Consider the following 24,956-nt stretch of genomic DNA (forward strand, 5'->3'; position numbering starts at 1 on the left):
GCAGATAATTATAAAAATAAATATAAGAAAAACGTGAAACTCTAGCTAGAAATCAAGGGCCTGATCTCTGTGTCAAAAGATGTGTTGAGCAGGTGTGCATTAAGCATTAAGGAGAGTCTGCAAACTGTGTATTCAACTGAGATTCAACAACTGAGATGTGTATTCATAGGAATTCAAAGGAAATCGAACAGGGAATTAGGAAGTGTGAAGACTGGTTGTTCCCCATATTCTTTCACTTCTGGGCCTGGCCCCCAAACCTTCCCTTCTGATAGAATGCTTTCCACTGACCCCTCATCCATCCAATAACTGGACCTCAAAGCTGAGAGCAACCTTGGAAACACTCACTGGAGATGGTAGGGTCTATATCAGCCCTGGTCCCTAATTTCCCACATGGAGTAGAGCCCCCACACCTGCCTTCAACCAGACTGTATGTAAAGTAGAAATACATTTCTTTGTGTTAAGCCCCTGGATTCTCAGGGTTGATTTGCTGTATCAACTAGCATTACCTTAAGCAACACGTAACTATTTTCTGCTCGTCCAACTGCAAGCATCTCTGGAGAAGGTGCAGAAGAAGGATGCGCTTGCACCTCTGGGAACTTCTGCTTTACCCCCATATTCTGACCTCTGACTGATGGGGGCTCTGAAAGGTAGGGTCGTCCCACCTTCTCTGGTATCTCAGATGCTGAACAAGGCCAAAAGCCGATGTGGCGGGGGGGAGGGTGGCCTGCCAGGGACACCCTTGGCTCAGCACCCTCTGATAGCCTCAGCCCCCAGGGAGTCCCCTAACCTTCCTGGGCTCCGTCATATTGGCCACATGGATGGTGTAGATGCCACTGGCATTGGCCCCAAAGCGCTGGATCTCTGCACAATCCTGGAACAGCTGCTCAGCTGCCCTCACAGAGGCTGCAAAGGGACAAAGCAAAAGCAATCAGAGGTAAGCTAAGGAGGGAAGGTGCCAGGTGGGCACTACTTCCTGCCAGGTTCCTGGATGGGAGGTGTTGGAGACAGGGAGAGGTATCAAACCTGGGAAAGTTACCTGGAAGAGGTGACCGTGAGCTGGGATCTGGATAAGGAGCAGGAGTCACCTAAGACAGGGGGAAAATGTTCCAAGCAGAGGGAATAGCATGTGCAAGGGCTGTAAGGTGGGGAACAGTCTTGGTGTTTGCAGGGGACGGTGCAGTGAAGGGAAGTGGTGGAAGCCAGGGAGGAGAAACTACCCTCTACCCATGAGAACAGAGCTGAGGCTAGAGAGAGCTCTGGCTGGCCCATAAACTTGACAGGAGTAGGGCAAGGATGGCACAGGCAGGGTCATGAAGGAGGAAGAGATGAGGCCGTTTGAAGAAGGGCCAGATCAGCCTTGCATGCCAGGATGAGGAGCCTGGACTGTGCGGAAGAAGAGCACTCTGGCCAGGGTGTGGAACAGGTACTGAAGGGGATGAGACTCAAAGCAGAGAGGCCATGGACAAGGCTGCTAGAATCTTCCAGGCGAGGTCATTAAGGTCTGAACTCCAAGGAAGTACTTCCCCCTTTCATAGACCAAGAAACCAAAGTCCAAGAGTAAGGTAACTGGCTCAGGGCACACAGCTGGGGACATGGGCAGAGCCTTCCCTCACTCTAGGTCTTATGAAGGAGTCCTTGGATAGGAGGCACAATTTCAAATGCCTTGGTGACAGTGGGGCAGGGTAACAGGTTGTTTGGGCAAAGCGTCCCTGAGGCGAGGTGCCTAATTCAACCTCCTACCCAGACTGGTGAGCAGACACTGGGTCACAGCTGGAGACTGGGTTAGCAGGGAGTGTGTGGGGAGAGGCCTTGGGCCTGGGCCTGCATCTGGGGCTGAGCTACAGTACACCCACACATGGGACTAATTTTGGCAGTTTCACTGCCAAGGCCATGCATAAGCCAGTGATGGATTCGGGTCACTTCATATCTCATGGTTTGGAAGGTATCCACTTCTCCTGCCTGTAGCTTCCTTGGGGCCTCAAATACCTTAACCCAGCGAGGCTTGCCTGACTTAGACAGAGCCCTGGTGCCATCCACTGGCCCCAAATCACTGCCAGCCGTAGTGCCTGGAACCCATCACTGTTGCTTGACTTTGTGTTACCTAAAGCCTTCCCAGCCTCCTGCTGTGGTTGATCCAGGAGTAGAAGCCCCTTCCTCACCTAGCTATTCTCCACTGCCTGGTTCCAACTGAGCTTCCTAAAACATAGTCCCATTAGGTGCAAAACCCTCCTGTGGCTCCTGACTATCCTCCAGTTAATGTTCTCTCTCCTCAGCACAGCCTTTTAGGCCTTCTGTGGCCTGGAAATTTCAAGAACACTGCAAGCATGTAGTGGTATGGAGTAGGCACTCAAAAACATACATTTCCTCCTTCTTCCCTTAGAGACCCAGTGATGGGCAGGTGGGCATTTTTGCAAGCCTATGCTGTTCACCGCTGTATCTCCAGTACCTGGCACTGGACCTGGCACACAGTGGGTTTTGCTGACCGAGTGACTGAAGCTGAAATCAGCCATGTCTTGGCCACCCCAAGTGGGCCCCATCAGAAGGAGTCAGTGAACGCTGGGGAGCAGACCCAGGAATTTTTCTGCCTTCTCAGAACCTAGAGCCAGAGATGCCTCCTAACTTCTGTTTGGCCCTCCTGGGCTTAGGGACAAGGGCGACAGGATGAGAGAAGTCCTTGGGGAGCAGCAAGTTCAACCTCTATATTCTATAGATTGGGAAACTGAGGCCAAGAGAGGGACGGGGACATGCTCAAGGTCACTCATGGAGTCTTGGGGTAGAGTCTGGACTGGCTTGGCTTTTCCTGGGACTCTCGTCCTCACCATATTTGTTTCACAGGTAAGGTACTGGGAGAGGGGCCCGGGCCTTTCCCGAGTGGTTTCTGGGTCAAGCGAGCCAGGAGGGTAAACAGGGTCTTCCTCCGCTCCCCTCCCGTCCCCTCCCGTCCCGTCCCCTCCCCTCCTCCCGCACCGCTCTGGGCGCCCGGCTCGCTCACCCGGGCCCTGGGCCACGACGCGCACCAGGCGCTGCACGGACTCCAGGAGCTGGCGCTGCTGGCGCTGCAGGAGGCTGGAGTTGCTGCTGGCGGCGCGCAGGCTGCGCTCGAGGCCGGCGAGGGCGCCGCTCTGGCGGCCCAGCAGACGCCGAAGCCGCTCCTTCTCGCCGCGGAGAGAAGCCAGCTCCGCCTGCTGCTGCGTCTCCAGGGCCTGCACCCGCGTCTCCAGCGCGCTGCGGGACGGGGGCGCACGAGCGTCAGCCCGCTGTCCCCACCGCGCTGCCACACTCGCGCGCTTGCCCCTGGGGCCCCGGGGAGGTGCTCTGCAGGACAGATCCGCACCGAGGCCCAGGGACGTAGAGCATCCTGTCCGGGGTTACACAGTCGGGGGTGGGGGATCCGGGGTGGGGCGTGCCCACTGATGGCAGAGAGTGAGGAGGGGAGAAAAGAGAGATCCGGCCCGGGAAGAAGATGGACCGCAGCCCATAGAAGAAAGAGATGCGCGTGGGAGGATATGCCAGCAACCAGGACCTTGTTACCAAATCCCCACTATGCCTGCCCTCTGACCTAGCAGTCGGTTCTCAGGAGATAACCCCCAGGGAGCAGGGGCGAGAGTGCTCGGGATTGGTTATAATAGAGAAAAACGAACCAGCCCGAATGCCAAACAGTCAGAGCTGGCGGAGTCTGTTCTCTTTCCGTGTCCCTGGAAATGTTCTGGAGCTGCGAAGAGGAGGGAGGCCTAGCGCATCCGCACGGAATTGGAAAGACGCCCAGGACGTGGGGTGAACTGTGCTGGCACATCGGTGCCTCTATGAGTCCCACATGTGGGAAGAGAGAGAAAGAAAGAGAGAGAGAGAGAGAGAGAGAGAGAGAGAGAGAGAGAGAGAGAGAGAGAAAGGGCATTAATGTAAATGGAGAGGGAAACCAGTGAATTGATACGAGAAGGCATGGAAAGACGTGTGGAAGGACACAGTGATGGCTGCGCTTGTAGAGAAAGTGAAAGGCAGTTCGCTGAGTGCTGTTTTCCAGGCGGAGTGGTCCGGGGGAGGGAGGAGGAATATGGGGACGGAGGAAGATGCAGGTGGCTGGACGGAACCCACTTTCCCCTTCGTTTTATACAGGTCTCTGTTGTCTGGTGATATAATAAACATGGAGCATATTTGTCATGAGTTTTGAAAATAGAGTTTTAGAAAAAGAAAAATCTTTTGACTTAACTCTTCCACTTTTGACATTTTATCCTGCAGATTTGCCCCGTGTGTGCAACGAGATACAGAGCCACTATTAGGGGTTTCGATTGAACAGGAGTAAAAGACAGGAAACAACCTTAATAACCATCAATTGGGGACTGAGGATGTAAATGTGGGCACAGCCATTGGGTGGAACATGAGGCAGTTAGAGTGTGTCCTGCAATTATAGAACAGTTTCCAGGATACTTGGAAAAAAAAAGAGGTGCAGGAGCGTGGTATACTCCATTTAGATTCAAGAAGGGGGAAAAAAAGGACCATATATACATACTTGTTTGGATATTCAGCAGAAACCCTCAAATGTCAGCTAATAGAATGTCTGCTATGGGATAGGAATTTTTTCCGCTTCTGTAACCCCCGTGTTTAGAACAGTGTCTGACATGTGGTTAGAGCTCAAAAACGATTGTTGGTTGAATGAATGGAAGAGCATAAGAAACTTGGAAAAGCGGTGGGTGGCTGACAGGTAGGATAGGAGGGAGACATTCTCCTATCTATGAGGTTATGCCAAACCATTCTCTAGGCTGGAACAACAAGTCTAGCCAGGGCAGAAGGAATTTCCCCTGAACCCCAAATTACACTGTAAGAAGAAAAAAATTGGGACACACTCGGATTCTAGAATTTTAGCTATCTCCATGGGCCAAGAGCTTATTGATGACATCCTTCGTCTTCACTGACTTCTAGGCACCCAGTGCCACTTCAGACCTCAGTCCTTGCCCTCCTCCACCTTGGGGTGAGGGCATAAGAATAAGAAGATGGACAAACTATCATTAGCTGCACGCAGATGAGAGGGAGCTGGGTGGGCCTGGAGGCCTTATCTTGACCCAGCACGTGAGGAACAATAACATCTCCCTTTGTACACAGGCCTGTGGCCGCTGCAGTGTGTGGGTTTGGCCTCCTCCAGCACCCTGACCTGGACAGTTTTTCTTCACTCAGCTCGAAACCAAGATGAAATCAGCCTCAGATGGCCATTTCTCTGCCTTATCTGGACCCCATGACTCTTTTATTCTTTGTAATTTGAAGGGTGTTCCCCTCAAGTGTATTTGTTTATAAATGCCGAGACTCTCTGCCAGTACAGACGAGGAGCTGGCAGTGTGGTTGCTTCTGGGAAAGGGAATCAGTGGATAAGATTGGATTTACTTATTGGCAAATAAGTAAATCAAATAAAAATTTACAGGGTGAATTGTACAGTATGTAAACTGTAGCTCAATAAAGCTGTTAAAAATTTATAAAATGAAGAAAGAAAGGAAGGAAGAAGGAAAGAGGGAAAAAGAAAGAGAGAACAGAGAAAGAATCAGTGTGTCCTGAGCCCCAGGAAAATGTCCATCTCCTATCTCCACCCAGGGGTGCCTGCCTGGCCCCCAACCCACCCCAGCCCTGGCTCTCGTGCCCACTCTGGGTCCTGCCCCACTTGGGTCCCAGGCTGGCCCTCACCCCCAGCCCCGGCTGGGTGCCGGGGTCCTGGTGCCCACCTGTTGCGGCCCTGCAGCCTGTGGAGCTCATGGCCCTGCAGTAGTAGCTGTTTCTCTAGCTTGTTGGTGGACAGTGAGGTCTCCAGCAGCTGGATCTCCATTCGGGATGTCTGGTTCAGGACCTGTTCCCGCAAACAGGGAGAGGTAGGGGCCTACGCAGGCCATGCAGGAGCCCCACTCGGCAGCCGCCCACCCGCCCAGGGGCTCTGGCATTCCAGCAGCGTGCTGACCTATTGCCATCCTCCCAGCAGTTAGTTCCTATAGTCGTTCATTTGTATACTCGTTCCTTTATTCACTCATTCACTCACAGGCCTGAACTGAGTTTATGATCTTCCTCTTGAATTTGCTCTTCCCCATCACTGCACACAACAGTGCAGTCCATTTTTCCTGCTACTCACATCCCAGGAGGAGTCCCCCTAACCACCCATGTCCCACCCCAATCCAATCTACCAGCAAGTCCTGTCAGATCCAGCCTCCAAATGGACACCTGACCACTCTCCCTCCCTCCAGGGTCCCCTCTCTGGTCATGGCCTCTGTCATCTCTTGCCCTGTGTCCTATGCCACCCTTCTCACAGGGCGCTCTCTCTCCACCCTGATCCCCTACAGTCCTTCCTCTGCTGAGCAGCCCAAGGCAGCCTTCTAAAATGTAGCGCATCTGCTCAGAATCTTCTTGTGGCTCCAACTGCATGCAGTGGAAAGGTCCCAGTCCTCACCATGGCCTGCAGCACCCTGTGATGTCACCTGCCCTCACTGCCTCTGTGAACCCTTGCCCACCCCTCTTCCCTGGTCGCTCCAGCTACACTGACCTCCTGGGTGTTCCTGGTGCTTCATGGCACAGTCCTGCTGCTGGGCCTTTGCACATGCTGCTCTCCCTGTCCAGAAGGCCATCCTGGTGAGCCTGGCTCCAATTCTACCTTCCCCGCAGTGCCTTCCTGGTCTCCCTGTCTAAACTTGCAAGCCACCCCTTCTCTGCTTCTAGCACACATTCCCTCCCTCCGGCCCCTGAGACTCCCACCCTCTCACAGATGCAGGTTATTTATCCTATTCAGTCTCCTGGTGGTCATCAGAAAGGAAGATGCTCAAGGGTGGGCAGACCTGTTTCATTTACTGCTCTGACCTAGAACCGGGCACCTCCCACAGTGCCTGGCACCTAGTAGGGCTCCAAGAGACACGTGCCTATTTGTCATTCAATCTTTTCGTCTGTTCATTTACTCACCCTGCTGCTTATACGTTTGTTTCCTTCCTCCCCTTCTGTGCTCCCACGGCTCCCTGTCTCCGAGCTGCGGGCCCCCTGAGGCTGATTGACTTCTTCATTACCCATCTTTCCTCAGAGCACTGGATCTGTCCTCCTATCCCCCCCTCTAATCCCAGTGCCCAGCACAGATCTGGAGTCCCTGGAGTCACAGATGTAGAAGAACCAAACCCAGTGTGCACCTCCCAGGGCTCATAGCTGGGGGGTCAGAGTGTTTTGTCATGGGGTCATCAGGGAGGGGCCCCAGGGTGCTACAGTCCCAGATGTAGCCCAGACTTTACCCAGGGACAGAGGTTAAGGCAAGATGATCTGGGCTGCAAGCCAGCCGGCTGGCCACAGGTCCCCCCAACCCCCTGCCTCTGTGCCACCTGCTCGCTCTCCGTACCTGAGCCTCCACGTCAGTCAGCTTGCGGGTCTGGGCGGTGGTCTGGTTCAAGAGGCTCGTGCCTAGCTCCAACATGGTGGCCGTCTGGTTCTGGACCATGTGCTGTTGGACCTGTGCCAGCTCTGACCTCAAGTTCATCTGGATGTACCTTTCTAGCTGTGGGGAGACCATGGGCTGGGGTCATGGGTAGAGCCTGGAGGAAGACTTCCTCCATGACCTGGCCTTCTGCTCCCACTCCAATTTCTTCTCTCAGTCCTCTCCTGCACTCTGCTCCAGATGCATTGGCCTCCGTGACATTCTTCCAACATGGCAAGCATACAGCTACCTCAGGGCCTCTGCACATGCTATTCCCTCTGCCTGGAAACTCCCGCCATCCCTCCCTCATGTCATTTCAGGTCTCTTTCTACCACTTATCACTCTCTAACTTTGTATTACATATTTATTGTCTATTGTTCATTTTACCATTGGAATGTCCATTTTGTGAAGCCAGAGACTAGGTCTTACCTCTGTGTCTAGTGCAATGCCTAGTGCCCAGTGGGTACTCAGTAAATAGGTGTTCAATGAATTGATGGAAAAGGGGAACTGCAAGGGTCAGAGAATAGCCCCCAGTGTCATGCCCATTACAAAAGTTTGTGGGTCTATCCAGCAAGCTGGACTTTCTATTTTCTGGCCTCTTCCATCTGCCAAACGGGCTGAACCGGACAGTCTCCAAGGGTTCTCTCAGTTCAGATGTCCTGGGATCCCACGAGCTAACATTCATGTCTTTGACAGGGCTGCTCTCTTTCCCAAGAGCAGTAGAAGCTGGTCTGGCATGAGACCAGGATCAAGTTGTAAAGGTGAACAGTGTGTTCTCAGAGCTCAGGGCCCGCAGGCAGAGAGCTGGTGTCCCCCCTCCACTCCCTCTCCATTCTGCACACATGCTGGCCTCTGGCCATCCCCCTCTGCACCCGCCCCCGGCCTGGCTCCTTTCCTTGCCCTCTTGCTCAGACTTCCAGGAGGTCTGACAGACAGGGCAGCTCCCAGGGTTCCTGGGAAGACGGGCACTCCCCAGGGAGAGGTGGTGAACTTGGCTGGGGGGCCAGGCTCTGGCTGTTTCCTCCTTGGGCTCTTCTTCCCTCTGCCATCTTTTCTTTTCTTTTTTTTTTAAGTTTGATTTATTTATTTTAGAGAGAGAGAGAGAGAGGGGGGGGGAGCACAAGTGGGAGGGGCAGAGACAGAGGGAGAGAGAATCTCAAGCGGACTCCGTACTAAGTGCCGAGCCTGGCCCAGGGCTCATTTCAGGACCCTGAGATCCCAACCTGAGCCAAAACCAGGAGTCAGAGGCTTAACCGACTGCGCCAGGCACCCTTCCCCTCTTCTTTCTTAACACTCTGCTCCCATGCCTTCCTCCCACCAGTGCTTTGGAAGGAACAACTGCAACACCAGATCCTGGAGGGGGCACATGTGGGGGTGCTGGTATTGACTATAGCAGCTGTGCTCAAAGTGTGGCCTTTGCAGCAGCATCCCTGGGGAGCTTGCTAAAAATGCAAATTTCTAGGTCCTACCCCAGAGCTACTAACTCAGAAATTCTGGGGTGGCACCTAGCCATTCAAGTGAGTCCTGATGCTCCCTCAAGTGTGAGAACCCTCAGGTGGCAGTCACAGAATTGACTGAGGACCAGGGAGACAGGCCTATTGGAGCTTCTCAGGTGTTTGTCACATTGGCCCCTTCCTCCCTCCTCTGCACCATCAGCCCCTGCACCACCGTCCCCTGTAACACACAAACATCCTCCGACCACTCCCATCTAAAAACAAATTTTTGACCCCACAGTCCTTCCAGCTGCGTCTCCAATTTCCCTGGTCCCCTCAACAGCAAAACTTCAAGTTGCCTCCAGTTTCTTGCCTCCAGCCCCACCCTTGCCTCTAAAAACATTAACAATATGATTATGGTGTACTGTATGCATAGAAAAAAGCACAAGGAATAATATAATGAAGTCTGTGTATTTACCACACTCAAGAAAAAAATACAGCCCATACTGGGGCGCCCAGGTGGCTCAGTCTTAAGGTTAAGTGTCTGCCTTTGGCTCAGGTTACGATCCCAGGAGCCCTGCGTTGGGCTCTGAGCTCAGACCGGGGGTCTGCTTCTCCCTCTCCTTTTCCCTCTGCCCTTTCTTCTGCTCAGTCTCTCAAATAGATAAATCTTTAAGCAGTATATATATATAACCCAAACTGTTGAATCCTGCACTCCCCGGCCTGCCTCCCCAGCCCTGGGGAGCGCCTTCTCTCAACTGGCCTGGTCATCGGCTCCTGGACAAGAGAGGTCCATTGTCCTCTCACTCTCTCCCCTCTCAGTAGCATTTAGTCAGATGGTCACTCCTGAGTTCTGGAAGCACTTCCCAGATGCTCCTTCTCCTAGTTGTCCTCCTACCCACGATTACCTCCTCTCTGCCTCCTCCTTTACCAGCATCCTACATGTCAGGGGCTCTGAGCCCAGTTCCGGCCTCTCATCTTTATGTATGTTCTATCCCTAGGTCAGGGGTTCTTAGTGGGGACCACAGGGCCTGCAAAGATAATTCAGAGGGTCCACGAACTTGGGTGAGAAAAAACTCTTGCTTGCTAACCTGTAAGCAGTTTGTCATTTCCTTCAGTTATGAGTGTAGGCCACAAACGATAGCACTTTCAGCTGATCCTGCAACTTCATTACCAATAGAAATCACCAATATTTCCATACCATAGTGCAAGTGTTACAGCATCTTTTTTTTTTCCTTAAGATCTTATTTATTCATTTGAGAGAGAGCATGAGTAGGAGTGAGGCAGTGGGGTGGGGAGAGAGGAGAGAGGGAGAGGGAGAAGCAGACTCCCTGCTAAGGAGAACGCCTGACATGGGACTCCATCCCAGGACCCCGGGATCATGACCTGAGCAGAAGTCAGCTGCTTCACTGACTGAGCCATCCAGGTGCTCCTGTTACAGCATCTTAAATGCCTATTTTACTCAACATGGCCTCAGAATGATGGACGTTCTCAAACCCACCACTAGGTAATGCTACAACCATAGCACCGATTTGATATCTAATATTTTGATTACAATGGCAACATCACTGGATGTTCTTATACTTTCATTTTATACATTTAAAAGTATTGCTCTGAAAAGGGATTTATTAACTTCACCCAGGACCAGATACCAAAGCGCACAGGGCCCCGTTGCAGGTGCTCCTGTAGGTCCTAGGGCTGCCATGTGCTGACAGCACTGGCTCCGTCTCCCACCCAGACTACTCTCCTCAATGTGCCACCAACTCCCCATCCCCATGTGGACTTCCAGCAAGCATCTCAGGCAAAAATATCCAACATGGACCCCTTCGTTCCTCAGGTCCCACTGCCCTGTCTCTGCAAACCCACACCACTCCTCACTGCCCCCGTCTTTCCCATCTTGGCAAATGGCCCCAAACCCAGATGTCATCGCTGATGCTTCTCTTTTTCTCATGTGCTGCACTCAATCCTCTAGTGAGTTCTGGCCACTATGATCCCAATGCAAATTTTGAATCTGCCCACTTCCCTGCACCCTGGGTGAGGCTACTGTCATCCCCATGGGTCCCTTCAGGTGTGCTCCCACCACACCTCTGTGGCCTCCCTGGGGTTGCTAATGTGTGGCTGCCTGGGCACCCAATGGGGAATAGGAGAGGCAGAACTATACTGAGGCTGATCTTGCCCTCTCTCACCAGTCACAGACCTCCTGGAACCTGGTGTAAAATGCAGACTCCCAGGCCCCGAGCTTCAACTCTAGAGAGACAAATAGCAAGTTTAGTCCCAAGATGAGACTTTCTCAGGCATCCTCCCTAAGCCTCTCATTTGTAGGTGGACAAACTGAGGCCTAGAAGACTTGCCAAGGTCACCATCACCTGGTGGGCTAGGTTCCACGACTCCCTGCCCAGGTGCTCCTTCAGATCTGCAGAGCTGGGCTGGGGACACAGGGTAACTTGGGGGTCATCTCAAGTGACAGGAGTTCCACGAGTACCCGTATTGGTCCCTTGGTTGTCCTGTGGCTGAGTGGCTGGGTGGGGCCCAGGCCACCCACAGCTGGGGTCCATCACCTAATTTGCCACACCCGCCCACCAGCATGGGTCCTAGGATGGGAAATTGGGGCCAGATGGTCCCATTTTGGCCATGCTGGGCTCTGGTGAGTAATGTTGGCCTGTGTAGTGGGGATTGGGTCTGGCCTAGGGTTCAGGCTCAGGCTGGAAGGATGGGGGGAGGGTCCCAATGAAGGAGCCAGCCCAGAATGACATCTTCCATAGCCCCTGCCTCCTTCCCCCACAATGGGATTGGACCTGTGCCTTCCCTGTCACCCTCATGCTTGCAGATTCTCAGGGTTGAGATGGGGGGTGGGATGAGGGCCTGAACTGCCATCACCTCCACAGCCTGCAAAGAGGCTTACCTTTGGCCTTTGGGCTGTCAACCCTCTCCCCTTGGCCCAAGGTTTGAGTTTTGGCTCTATGGCACTCCAACTGTGAACTTCTAGCAATTAAGAGCTGCATTTCTCTGAGCCTCACTTTATTGATCTGTGACATGGGGACAGGGAATCTTGCTCCTCTTTGGGGAGAGGGCAGCTGTAAAGGGCCTGGAAGGAAAAGAAAGGAGTTTAGACACGCAGGGGCTGGGCGATGAAGGTAGGTATTCTGGACAGACCACAGGTGAGCATTGCATGGATGAGCAGTCTCCGTGGCCAAGGAGATCCCCTCAAGTCTGCTTTTTCCCCACATTATTTATATTAAAAAAAAAGTCTACAACTAGAGAATGGATGAGCAACTGTGGTCCATCCATCCAGCAGACTCTACTCAGCCATGAAAAGGAAGGAGATAGTGATGCACCCAACAACATGGACGAAGTAAGCCAGACTCAAGAGGCCACATGCTGTAGGATTCCACTGATGTGACTTCTAGAAAAGTCAGAGTCCATGCTGTTGCCAGGAACTGGCATCTAGGGTTGGGAATTGACTGCAAAGGGTCATAGGAGAACTTTCTGGGGGTGTTGGCAATGTTCTATATCATGATTTTGGTAGTGGTTGCGTAACCATATACATTTGTCACTACCTCCCAGAGCCATATATTAGAAAGGTGTATCTCACCATGTGGACTGTACCTCAGTAAAAAACAAACCCCACCAAAAAAAGATTCTAAAAAATGTCCCATATAAAATTATGTATTATAATGATAAATACAGTTTCTCAAACCCCTCACCCTCTGAGTGTTATATATGTATCAACTCTGGAATTTCTTGAGCACCTACTATGTGCTAGGCCTTGTACTAGAGACTAGGAAATCAGGAATGAACAAAAATGGCAAGTTTTCTGATTCCAGGTACTTCCATTAAATCATCCATTAAATTCCAATAGTGATGAATGCTCTTAAGGAGGTGAGACAGGGTAGTGGATGGGGTCAGCAGGGAGTTCAGCCAGAGTGCAAGGGAACCCCTCACTGGAGGGATCACCTGAGCTGAGAGGCTTGCCAGCTGTGGCAAAGTCAGGAGGAAGGGAATTCTAGACAAACAGAAAGGCACATGCACAAGCCCTGAGATGTGAGTGTGTCTGGCATATTTGAGAATCAGAAAGTAACAGTGATCTGCCCTGCCTGTCTCTTCCTTGGAAAATGGTGCATGTGGTTCATATTTGGGAAAAATGGTTTGTCAACAACAGATAAAAGCCAATGTGGAAAGAGTCGTCAGTGCTTTGTATCTGATAAGCCTGGGTCAAAGCTCTCAACTTAGTGGCTGTGTGACTTAGGGCAGGTACCTCTCTCTACCTGTCTGGGCCTTTTCTCTAGAATGGGGGTAATCATAGCTCCTATCTCTGGGATAGGGAGGAGGAGGAGGAGGATTCCTGACATGACCTACGTAAAGGGCCGGAGCATGGTTACATAATCAACACATGACAAATTCCAGTATGTCTGTGTCATGGATTACTAGGTGGCTGTTAAAAAGGAGGTTGACCTTCATTGGCGGCTGATCTAAAAAGATGCCCCAGTTGTACTCTTGAGTGAGACAAGCAAGATACAGAACATTCCCTACAGTGGGTCTGCTAATCTCTAACTGAACCGAGCTCTTCCCACGGCGAGGACTATGGGCCACAGACTGCTACCGTGGTGGTGCCCATGCCCATGACTTTGTCACCAGTAGACATCACAGACATTCTTGTGTCTCACCACAGTGATTGTGAACATCCATGATATATTGTTTACACTTATCATGATCTCAAAATGATGGAAGGCACTAGATCATTAGATTTTGTTATTTAATGTATTAACACGAGAGCAAATAGGTAACTATATCACAGATCTGTTTTAAAAATATTTTGAGGGCAGCCCCAGTGGCCCAGCGGTTTAGCGCTGCCTTCAGCCTAGGGCCTGATCCTGGACACCCAGGATGGAGTCCCACGTCGGGCTCCCTGCATGGAGCCTGCTTCTCCCTCTGCCTGTGTCTGCCTCTCTCTCTCTCTCTCTCTCTCTCTCTCTGTCATGAATAAATAAATAAAATCTTTAAAAAATATATTTTGATATCTGTATCTTAAGGCAATTTGTTTCCTTTAATTTTATGCATTTAATTTTATGTTTGAAAAAAATCTTCTTCCAAGAGAGGGTCCAGAGCTTTGCCAGATGCCAGAGAGGCCCAGAGCACAGAGAAGGTTAGGACCTCTGAAGATCCCCCTCACAATTCCCCCTCGGTGGAGCATCCACTCCAAGAGTATGAGGGTTGCTCTGCCTTTTCTTCTGGAGCCTCGAAGTATATCTGGAAATTCTTAGGTGGATCAAGGATGTTCGTTTGGTTGAATGAATGAATGAATGAATGGCTTGGACACCTATTCTACTGGAAGAATTAGCTTTGAAATAAGTAACAGTATATGGCTCTGTGGTGTAGCCACTGGGAAACAGAACAAAAGGTAAGGAGAGAAATGCACTTACAAAAAGCTAAATTTCTACCCCACAGCTTGTCACTTCCAGCCATTGTGCCTCCATTTCCCCATTTATAGGTGGGGGTGAGAACAGTACCACTCCATGGGGTATGCACATGGAGCTCATAGAAAAGGGCCCTGTTGGCAGAAGTGCTTGGAGCTTCTCTGGTCAAGGATCCTGGGGGACGCAGGGAAACCAGGAGGGTAGAGCCCACTGTCATGACCCTGGCTGGCCAGAGCTGCACTGGAGTGGGTGGCTAGGGTCCCCCACCACATTTGTGGGGCCCTTTGGGAGTCAAGGGCATCTCTACACAATGTCTAGCTCTGAGTCACTGTGGGTGGGAACTCATCAAGGTGAGGGACTGGCCCCCCTAAGTGAGAAGAACACTGGAGGAGAATGAGGCCCAGTGGCAACCCCTCCAGAGGCTGGCAAGGCTTCTAGCATTAGAACTCTAGGCACTGGGTATAAATCCTGACTTCTCCATTCACTGGCCATAAGACCCAGGCTGAGTGTCTTCGCTCTGAGTCTTGATGCTCTTATCTGTCAGATGGGGAACCAGGGGGAACCAGGAAACCCCCTTTGGGGATTAGTGTGAAAGAAAAATGAGACTCCTGGAGAAAGAACCAGAGGGTGTTTGGCACATAGCAGGTGCTCCCTGCATCACTCCTTAAGAGGCTCTGAAAACTTCATCTTGCCTTAATGGTACTTATTTCCTGGAGACCCAGAGATGGCTTCTGTTTATATCTATCTTTGAGGACTCCTGGCTGTGTGGTCTCTCCGAATTTCAGTTTCCCCAGCTGTAAAATGGGCACAGTAGTGGGGCCTGCCACATGAGGTTGTTGTGGGCCTAAATGCGCCTGGGGCGGGGGATGGTTCAGTGAGACCATACCTGGTGTGTGCCAGGCACACAGTGACTTTAGCCATTGCTCTTACTGTCATTGTGGGGGCTGCTGCACACCTCCTGCAGCACAGGCTGGGGGTTGGCACACCTGGAATGCTGGAGGCTCTGTCCCAGCCTCTGGTCCTTCTGTCCTTTGCTGCTGGGACTTTGCCAGGAGTGAGAGTGGAGGCAAAAGTTGGAGGCCCTTGGGGGGTGGCAATTGTCCCAGGAAATCGTTCTGGCACCCCATGATTGCCAGTTGTGTTTGGGTGCCTTAGACATAGCCTCTCGTCCCCTGCTTGGAGGCTCTGCTACTGATCCCATTTTATGGATGAGCAAATGAAGGCTCAGACACAGAGTCACTTCCCCGAGGTTACTGGTCAAACTGGCAGACCCTCAAGTCATACCCAGGTCTGCTGATTTGGAGGCCAGAAGGTCCAGTGGGCAGAACATGGTCAGGGCAGGAGCTAAGCAGGTGGAGGCTGTGTCCCCCTCACCCAGTGCAGGACAGGGTGTAGCCCGCCAGCCAGGGAGCACAAAGGCCAGGGTGCCAGGCAAGCTCTGATGTTGGCTTCTGCCAGTTGCCTGAGTTTCTGGGTCCCCTGCTCAGGCTTGTGCCTGAATCAGACCAAAAGAGAACCAGGGGTTCCCACGAGCTGGGGTGTGTGTTAAGGTACAGAAAGGCCAGGGATTCGCTCCCCTAAAAGCTCCATGAAACTGCAGGGAGGCAGCAGGGAGCATGCTTTCTGGTCTCAGCTCTCCAGCTCTGAGCTACGTGACTTTGGTCAGATGATTTCATCTCTGAGCAAATGCCACCCTTCCAATGGCTCAGGCCCAACCCCTTTGGGCCCTCTTCACTTCCCCTCCCCCAAACCCACACCCAATCTGTGATCTCCACACTCTGCGATCATGCGCAGAACCTGACCACCTCCACCCGTGCCCAGCCTCCGTCATCTCTTGTGCAGCTTCCTAGCCTTGCCACCCCCTCCTGCTGTGCCGTCAGCCTCTCTTCATGCTCCCCCAGCCCCCAGTACACCTAAGCCAGGTCACAGCCCCTTCTGCTCAAAACCCTGCTGTGGCTCCCACGGTATAGAGAAAACCAGGCTTTTTTGTAAATTCCTTTCTAGGAGAAAAAAAAAAAAATCTGTGCTTTGGAAACAGGCAAAACTATCCCGAAGAATAGGGTTTAAACTGGGATGCATTGGAGGTGGGAGTGGAGGGAACTAGGGCCAAGTCAGCCGGGCTGAACCCAGGCCCCAGGGTGCAGGCTGGGGGAGATCAGAGCCTGGCCTGATGATGGAGAGGAAATCAGGGTCCCCCCACAAGGGACCCAAGCCCAGGCAGGAGGGATATGGGAGCTCTGAAGACCTGCAGGGATCACACAGCCAGCTCTATTTCCCACAGGGGGAAACTGAGACCCCAGTCAGGAAAGCCATTTGTAGGAGGCTGCATGCAGGAGCTAGTGGCCCAGTGTAGACAGACCTGTAAAAATCTGGAAGAACAGAAGAACTTTGATAGCTTTGTGTGTGTGTTTCAACTTAAATGGGTATTTTTGTAATTTGAGTGTTTTTTGGAATAGGTGATATGAGCACATTGTTCAAAAGTCCAAGGACTTGGGTAGTCCTGGTGGCACAGCGGTTTAGTGCCACCTTCAGCCCAGGGCCTGATCCTGGAGACCCGGGATCGAGTCCCACATCGGGCTCCCTGCATGGAGCCTGCTTCTCCCTCTGCCTGTGTCTCTGCCTCTCTTTCTCTCTGTGAGTCTGTCATGAATAAATAAATAAAATCTTAAAAAAAATTTAAAAAAATCAAAAGTCCAAGGACTCAAAGGATGTGGAGTGCTAACGAGCCTCCTAGCCCTGCCCCACAGGCCACTGAAGGACATGCGGGGTTCACTTCCGGGGGAACTCCATGCATGTGCCAGCAGTGCATATCCTCACATCCCTGCCCCCACTTTGGGCTAATAAAATGTCAGCTCACCGTTCTGCACCTTGCTTCTTCTCTCAGAGTATGAAATTTGTTTTTTTTTTAATTTTTATTTATTTATGATAGTCACACAGAGAGAGAGAGAGAGAGAGAGAGGCAGAGACATAGGCAGAGGGAGAAGCAGGCTCCATGCACCGGGAGCCCGATGTGGGATTCGATCCCGGGCCTCCAGGATCGCGCCCCGGGCCAAAGGCAGGCGCTAAACCGCTGCGCCACCCAGGGATCCCTGAAATTTGGATATTGCTCCACATTCATCCAGACAGACCTGCCTCACTGCTTTAACAGCTGCATGGTAGTCCATCTGTGGCCACCACTGTTTGCTCATCAAGTCCCCGATAGTGATGTCATTTCCAGGCTTTTGCCATCATGCCAGTGCTGTTGGGAATATCCTTGCCCACAGGTCATTTAACTCTCCTGCAAGGGTGCATCAGGGATAAGTCCCTTGACGTGGAACTGCCAAGTTCAAGGGAGTGTACACTTGTGATGTGAACAAATGGCCCTTGGCAGAGGTCATGTCTGCGGTTTCCACTCTGGTTTCAGAGGAGGGGCCCTGGGAGCTGCGGCAGTGGCCACAGGAGCCAGAGGGTTGCCTACCGGAATCCTCCCAACACACATCCACACCCTTGATCTCAGGAGCATCCCGCTAACCTCTTTCTGACTTTCAGATCTCCCTGCAAACATCACCTTCCCTAAGACGTGTCCCCTGCCACCCCATCAAAGATAAACACTGAGGCCTCTGCCCTCCTCTTCCCACTGCAGCTGCCTGGTTTCTCCACAGCACTGGGCGCATCTGAAATCACTGCAGTGATTTCCTATCTGTCTATTTTCTCCCCAGGAATATCAGCCCCAGGAGTGCAGTGCTGCCATGGTCACGGCCACATCCTCCATGCCTCAACTAGTCCCAGGCACATGAGAGACACTTAGGAAATATTTGTTGAAAGAATGAATAAATCGTTTTACGTAAGGAGTGCTGGATTTCCACTGAATAATTGGCTGCTGGAAACAAGTTTGGACCTCCCCACAGAGCCCCAGCTACAGCTGGAGGCCTGAGTGAGACAAGGAGAGGCCAGAGAGGCCAGAAGGCCGGAAAGCGGAGAGACAATTGTACAAGGACAGATGGACAGGGGCAGAAACGCCAGCGTGGCCACTGGAGGGCTGTGTGCGGCACTTACAGCAGGAGCTCAGAGAGGCCCGGTGCAAGGCAGGAGCCAGCCTGGGCTGTCTTCAGGAGAAATGCTCTAGAAATGACCATGACACTCATTCATCTGTTCAACATTCATCTGTTCAGATGTGTAGGACCTGTGCCAGGAGATGGGGAGTGAGCATTGACCAGAGTAGACCTCACTTCTGCTTGAGGGGGGCCAAGCTCTGCCCAGCTGCCGAGGCCTCTGAAGGCAGGTCTCTGAAGCACTAGGTGTGTGGGCACAGCCTTGAGGTCCCGACAAATATAGCCCCTTTAGCCCATGACTCTCTCGTCATCCCCATTTTACAGACGAGGAAAAGAAGCACAGAGAAGACCAGCCCATCGCCCATGTTGCACAGTTTCTGAGCAGCAGAGGCTGGCTCGTATGCAGGCTTTGAGCTCCAAAGAGCACACCCTCCGCCACTCAGTGGGTGCCTTGAGGCAGCCAGACTCCAAGACTCCAGACTCCAGACCCTACATCCTGATGTGCATCACCATGTGTCATCTGTCCCTCACTGGGCAGGAACCGGCTGCTATGACTGTGGCATGCTGTAGAAATGTCGGAGTGTGACTTTCACAGCTATGTCATTACATTTTGGCTTTTGGTTTGCCCTCGCTTAGCTCTCTGGCTGGCGGGGAGCTGGCCACCATGTCCTGAGGACCCTCGAGCAGCCCCGCAGAGGAATGAAGGCCCCCTCCTTCACTTCTCACCAGCACCCACCTACCAGCCATGGGAGTGGGCCTCTGGGAGGCTGGTCCTCCCACCCCAGGGGAGCCGTTAGATGACCACAGCCCGGGCTGGTACGCAAGTACAACCACATGAAGAAAACCTGCCTTAGAGCTCTCTTGTTAAGCTGCTCCTGAATTCTGGACTCTCAGATATGGAAAGATAATAATCGTTTGTGGTTATTTTAAGCTGTTACATGTTTGGGAGTAATGTGCTGTCCCACAATAGATAAGGAATGCACTACTTTTGTGGTGGTCAGAGGTCAGACCCTCTTGCCTCTGGGTGCTGCCCCCCTTGCTGGGTGCTTGGCACCCCTGCCCCACCATCCACATGACTCAGTTTCCCCAATTTTGCAACAGGTCTCACTTTGTGGCTCTGAGCCCAAGGGCCAAGGGCCAGCCCTTCCTCTTCTGCTTTGCTCCAGCCCTCTCCCATCTCCTCTGGGCCCACACAGGCCCTGACCTTGGGGTTCCGAGCAGCCAGACCCAGCCCTCCTGGCTCTTTCCCCTCTGTTACTCTTCTTCTGGGTCAGGGCTCAGGGAGAGCAGAGCGGGCAGGCAGGAGGCCAGGGGTGGAGCGTGTCAGGGCCCAGCGGGCTGTTGTGGAGGGAGGTGCCGTTCAGCTCTTGCCTCGGCCCACAATTCCCGGCACAGGCTGGGCTTCTCCAGACTTCCCGCTGCAGGCCAGAGTCTAGTGGGGGCTGGGGCGCTGAGTCAGGCACTGGTTCAATCACAGCTTTGCTATTTCCTTTCGGTGCCAGGGATGGAGCTTCTCGGGCCTCAGTGGTGTCACAGAGAATGGGGCTCCTTGTTTCCTCTTGGCAGAGGGGCCAGGGAAATAAAGGAAACCAGTGCTGGAAGTTGTGCTTCCTGGGGGCTGGGTCTCTCCCATCTTGTTCACTGGTGCAGCCCTGGGGCCTAGTGCGTGGTAGGTGCTCACCAATATTTGTTGAATGTTTGTGGCTGTTCTGCTCACTGAGCCTCACCTCGTATGAGGGGTGTGTGTGTGTGTGTGTGTGTGTGTGTGTGTGTGTGTGTCTGTGTGTCTGTGTCTGAGCAGCCCAGTGTCTGCCTAAGTCCAAGAAGCCATAGGAAGAAGATGAGGGGAAGATGGGGGAATGGGGAGGGAGGTGCAGGGGGAAAGGGAGCTAGGCCTACATTTGCTGTGTGAGCTTGGGGTGCTTCTTAGAAGATGTGAACAGGGTTCTATGGCCTTTGGCCTCCTAAGGTTCCACCATCCTTTTGTCCTTGTCTGTGTCTCAACCTGGATCTTGGAAGGTTTGTCTAGAAAGGGCTCCAACAGATGAATTCACCTTATTCCCCCTTGTGTAGAGACTGAGAATTTAATTGAGAGAAAGTGAAGAAGCACATTTCTCATAATTGCTCACCTCCCTGCCACCCGTGTGCCAGCCCTTACATGGAATGGGGAAGTGTGTCCATTTTGCTTGGTAAATGTGTATTCAGCACATATTATGGGCCAGGCACTGTTCGAACCACTTGCTTAATTAAATCTTTGTCACTACTCCCTCTGGTAGGAGTTATTATTGGCCCATTTTATAGATGAGGCATAGTGTGGTTAAGCAACTTATCCAAGGTCAGGCAGCTTGTCATAAGCAAACCCGGGCTGTCTGGGAGCAGATCGACCAGGCCACACGTCTGCAAAGTCTCCTTGACTGAAGTGATCATTTGGCAGCACTCCTACCTGCCTCCTAACCCAGCCATACCTTGGGTATAGAGCCAAGCATGTTCTAGACAGAGGGAAGCCTTGCTGGGGTATCTCACCATGTGGTACCAGGCTTTCCCGCCAGCACAACTCTGGCGTATAACTGTCCTTATCTGATTCCCAGCAGCCTGGAGGAAACGTGTGATTGCTCCCCAGTCCACAAAGGAATAAACTAAGGATTTGAATTCAATGGCTGAGCTCTTGCCCATCTTGTATCTTTGGTGTCTGAGGCTGACCCTGAAATAGGGTGACAGAGATGGAATCAAGGTCAGGGAAGAACGGGAGGAGCAGGCCCAGATGTCCATAGCCACTGCCTATTGCAGACCAATTCTCATTGGGCACAGAGTAGAAAAGTGGTTCCATCAGTCCCCAGCACCCAAGATTCCTGAGAGCAGGGTCAGGCACAGGGAAGTCTGGTCTGACCCCTGATGAGCATTCTAATCTCAGCTTGCCCACACTTTTCCTGGCTCTTTATGCTTCAGCCACAAGACATGCTCTTTATTTCCTCCAAATCACATTGTTCAATCTACCCCAGGGCCTTTGCACTTGCTGTTCCCTGTGCCTGGAATGTTTTTCCTTTCCGTTCCTTGCCTGAGAACACCCAATTGACCTTTTTGAGCTCAGCTCTGTCCTTCCTCCTATTGCACTTCCTCCATCAAGGTCAGGTCCCCCCATTATCTACCCTTAGAACAGGTGAAGCCTTCCTCACAGTGTGTATCATGGTTGACCATTATGCATGAGAAATTATCAGGTTGGTATCAGGTTGGTGTCTATCCCATTGCTCCTGGAGGGGAGGGATTGAGTCTCCCTTGCTTACTGCGGAATCCTCGTCCCTGACACAGTGCCTAGCACTGCAAGCTCTCAATATCAGTGGAAGGGGCAATTGAGTGAATGGAGAAAGAATGTTCTCACCTGTATGCGTGTGTGCACGTGTGCCTGCATGCTACCACAGAACTTAATAGCTGTAAGGCCGCATTCATTTTTCATGAGGTTCATGACATGCAGTGTGTCGTGTTGCTATAGCGGAGGAGGCACAAAATGCTCTCAGCTGGGTGTCAGGAGCCCTGAGTTCTGATCCAATCCCCATGACTGACCTCAGGGGGAATGCAGGTGAGTCATCCCTCCTGCCCAGGGTCAGTATTGTCATCTGGCGGGTGGGCATAGAGAGGCAGTCCATGTGGTGCTTCAGTGTGAGGTCTGGACCCAGCCCCTGCCTGGGTTCACATCTCCCTCTCTCACTTCCTAGCCATATGAACTCTCTGGGCCTCAGTTTCCCCTTAATAAAAGGGGACCGTAACAGTCCTCACCCTTTAGGACGTTGCGAGGTTTAATGAATCTATAGTTGTGTACCATGTATAGTAAGCAGTGCCTGGCACAGAGGAAGTCTGTGTGTGTCTACCACAGCAGCACACCCACCCCCCACCCCCAGAAGAGAGGAGGAACTCCACGAGCTGAAGCAGCACCAGGTGTGTGCCCAGACCTTGGCATGCACTGGTCATCTGGGCCTCGCCGCAAACTCAGGCATGAGCTTACACTGTCCCCGTTTAACAGAGGCAAAAGCTTCAGCTCAGGCCTTTCCCACATTTGCAGAGCCACACACTTCACAGCTATGAGGTTGAGCGGACGAAAGCCAGTTGCAGAAAGATAGAGATAGTACGACACAGTTTACATAGGAAACAAATACTATACAAGGGTCAGGAGGGCGAGACATGGGGACGGAGGCTAACAATACCCAATTCCCAGTGGCTCTCTGGGAAGGAAGCAGGTGAGGGGCGAGAGCAGAGCAGAAGCTGAGCGGCATCTGTGAGCTTTTGTCTCTTAAGCTGGGTTATGGGAACAGGGAGTTTCATTTAATTTTTCTATCTTGGGACGCCTGGGTGGCTCAACTGCTGAGCCACCCAGGGATCCCCTAAATAAAATCTTTTAAAAAATAATTTTTCAATCTTTTTGTACTTCTCAAACATTTCTGTAGACACTTAAAATGCAGAGAAGAAACTGCAAGGAAATTAACTGGAGATGACCAGGGAGTTGGAATAACAGGTGATATTTTTTCCCCACTGTGTCCAGGACTGGAACCTGGGTCTACTGGGCTCTGGAGGAGGGCTCCCAGCTCCCCATCTGCAGCCCCTCTCCTGCTCATCTCTGCTAGCAATGGGCCCATTTGCAGCCTACAGAGGTCCCCCTCAGCTGCTTGGAGATCATCCTCCTTCCTTCGGCCCCACGGTGGTTGCATTGTAGCCCCCAGAGTCAGGAGTGAAGGGCCACGGGGCTCTGCTGGTCTCAGCCTCTGAGGTTCTGTTTCTCTGTCCAAGGGGAGGTAGTTTTGCTTTCAGCTTCAGGGTCCACAGACATCCCCCATTCACCCATGAACCCCACCATATCTCTGCGTGCTTTGCCTTATTCTGTCCTCACCTGAGGTACTTGTGTTCATGATACCTACTTTGAAGATGAGGAAACTGAGGCCCAGGGAGGTGAAAGGAGGATTTTTCTACGCTCACACAAAGCAAGATGTGAAGAAGCTCCAGTTGAATTCCTGTGTTCACTCCATAGTGGATTCCATGACTGTGCCATGTGTTCCAAGCATGTCATCTGCTGCGGACACTGCCCTGTCTCTTCCTCTTGCCAGGCACCGTACTCAGCCCTGTGTGTGTGTTAACTCACTTAATCACAATAACCTGCCAAGTAGCTTCCAGCAGTTTCCCTATTTCACAGATAAGGAAACTGAGGCACAGAGTGGCAAAGTGATTGAGAACACACAGCCAACAAGCAGTGGAGCAGCCGGGATTCAAATTGAATTGGGGCGGGGTGGGGGTGGTATTCCAAGGTCCACACTGCCTCTGTGGATTTACTCTGGGCTCTGGCCAAGGATGGGGGACATAATGGCGAGGATGCCCAAGTGGAGGTCCTGAGCCCCTCAGCTTTCAAGAGCTGCCGATGCTGGCTGAGGCGTCCTTTCTCTTCTGTCCCAGCTGGGTCTCCAGGGATCAAGCCACCACGGACATGTCTTGTTTATTAGCCAGGAAACCGGCCTAAGTGCTGAGAGTGTGGGTTCTGGCAGCAGACAGCCTGAGGGTAAGCATGGCCTCACCCTTTCTGGCCATGTGACCATGGGCAAGTCACCTAACCTCTTGGGGACTCAGTTTCCTCATCTGTTAAGGGGCAAACAATCTTGTTTCAGAGGCTCTCTATGAGAATCAAATGCAGTAATTCTCACAAGGCATGTCGGACAGCATCTGGCACACAGTCAGTGCTTAGTAAACACTGGCCTTCAATCCTGTTATCTTTCTTTTGTCCTACGCTCTCTCTAGGAGGCACTGAGTGTTTGGAGTTCCAACAGAGGAACTAATTGATGCAGGTGGCTTCCCCAGGGTCCCAACAGCTGGTCAGTGGCCCCACTGGGACATGCCCCACTGATTCTTGGTCCATTCCAGACATTTTAGAGCTGACTCTGAGGTTAAGCAAATGCTCCGAGGCCAGAGGTGCAGACTTAGGGGGCAGACCTGGGGCCTGTTTTCTCACATTTCCTGCCCTAGAAGACAAGGGGGAGAGGGTCTGTGTGCATCCCAGCCCAGATGAGCTGTGGGGCCTAGGCGGAGAGAGCCAGAAATGCATGGCCCTGACCCCCTAGGATGGCCTGGCCAAGGAGCTTGAACAAATAAACCTGGCCCCTGGGGGAAGCTGCTTGAGGGACTGCTGCCCCCATGGCTCCCCTGGTCATCCCTAAGCCCAGGGCATCTGGGCCAGCCATGTCTAGGCTCCCTTCTTGGAAAAATAACCCCATTTCTCCAAGAAGCAGATGCTATTCTTTCCCCACTCCACCCCCCAGCCCCAAACTGCTTAGAAAGCAGCCAGCGGTGAGGTTAGGAAACCAAACCCCAAGACATTCTGTTCGGCAACTGAAATTCATTTTTTGTTTGGATAACCGAAGGCCGAAAATGCCAAGAATTTACGGGCAGCCTGGGGAGGCTGGGGCAGCTGGGAGTCCGGGGCCAGTTTGGGAGGGTCTTGGGCTGGGCCAGAAACCCACGCTGCACTCCGCTGGATGCGTTTTTGACCCACATCCAGCGAGGCAGGTCCTCGAAACCGCTGGGCTGAGGTCTTGAGTTATTCTGAGGTTTGGCGTCAGGGACCAGGAGTGAGCAGCAGAGGCTGGGGGCAGTGCCAGGTCTGGAGGCTTCTGTCCAGCCCCTCACCCCT

The 24,956-nt window shown here is 52.3% G+C and overlaps 1 protein-coding gene across 2 annotated transcripts in view; it reads right to left on the reverse strand.

Moving 5' to 3' along the window:
- Window positions 1–24,956, reverse strand: part of ANGPT4 (angiopoietin 4) — a 49,009-nt gene that overhangs the window by 17,297 nt on the left and 6,756 nt on the right. For both annotated transcript variants that reach the window (XM_055302243.1, XM_055302236.1), the window contains 4 exons: window positions 7,343–7,498; window positions 5,706–5,827; window positions 2,993–3,225; window positions 788–903 (listed from right to left, as the gene is read on the reverse strand). In XM_055302243.1, the coding sequence (XP_055158218.1) occupies window positions 788–903; window positions 2,993–3,225; window positions 5,706–5,827; window positions 7,343–7,498 (627 nt within the window). The remainder of the gene's footprint in view (window positions 1–787; window positions 904–2,992; window positions 3,226–5,705; window positions 5,828–7,342; window positions 7,499–24,956) is intronic.

Source organism: Nyctereutes procyonoides, unplaced genomic scaffold (assembly GCF_905146905.1).
Source record: "Nyctereutes procyonoides isolate TBG_1078 unplaced genomic scaffold, NYPRO_anot_genome, whole genome shotgun sequence".
NCBI lineage: Eukaryota > Metazoa > Chordata > Mammalia > Carnivora > Canidae > Nyctereutes > Nyctereutes procyonoides.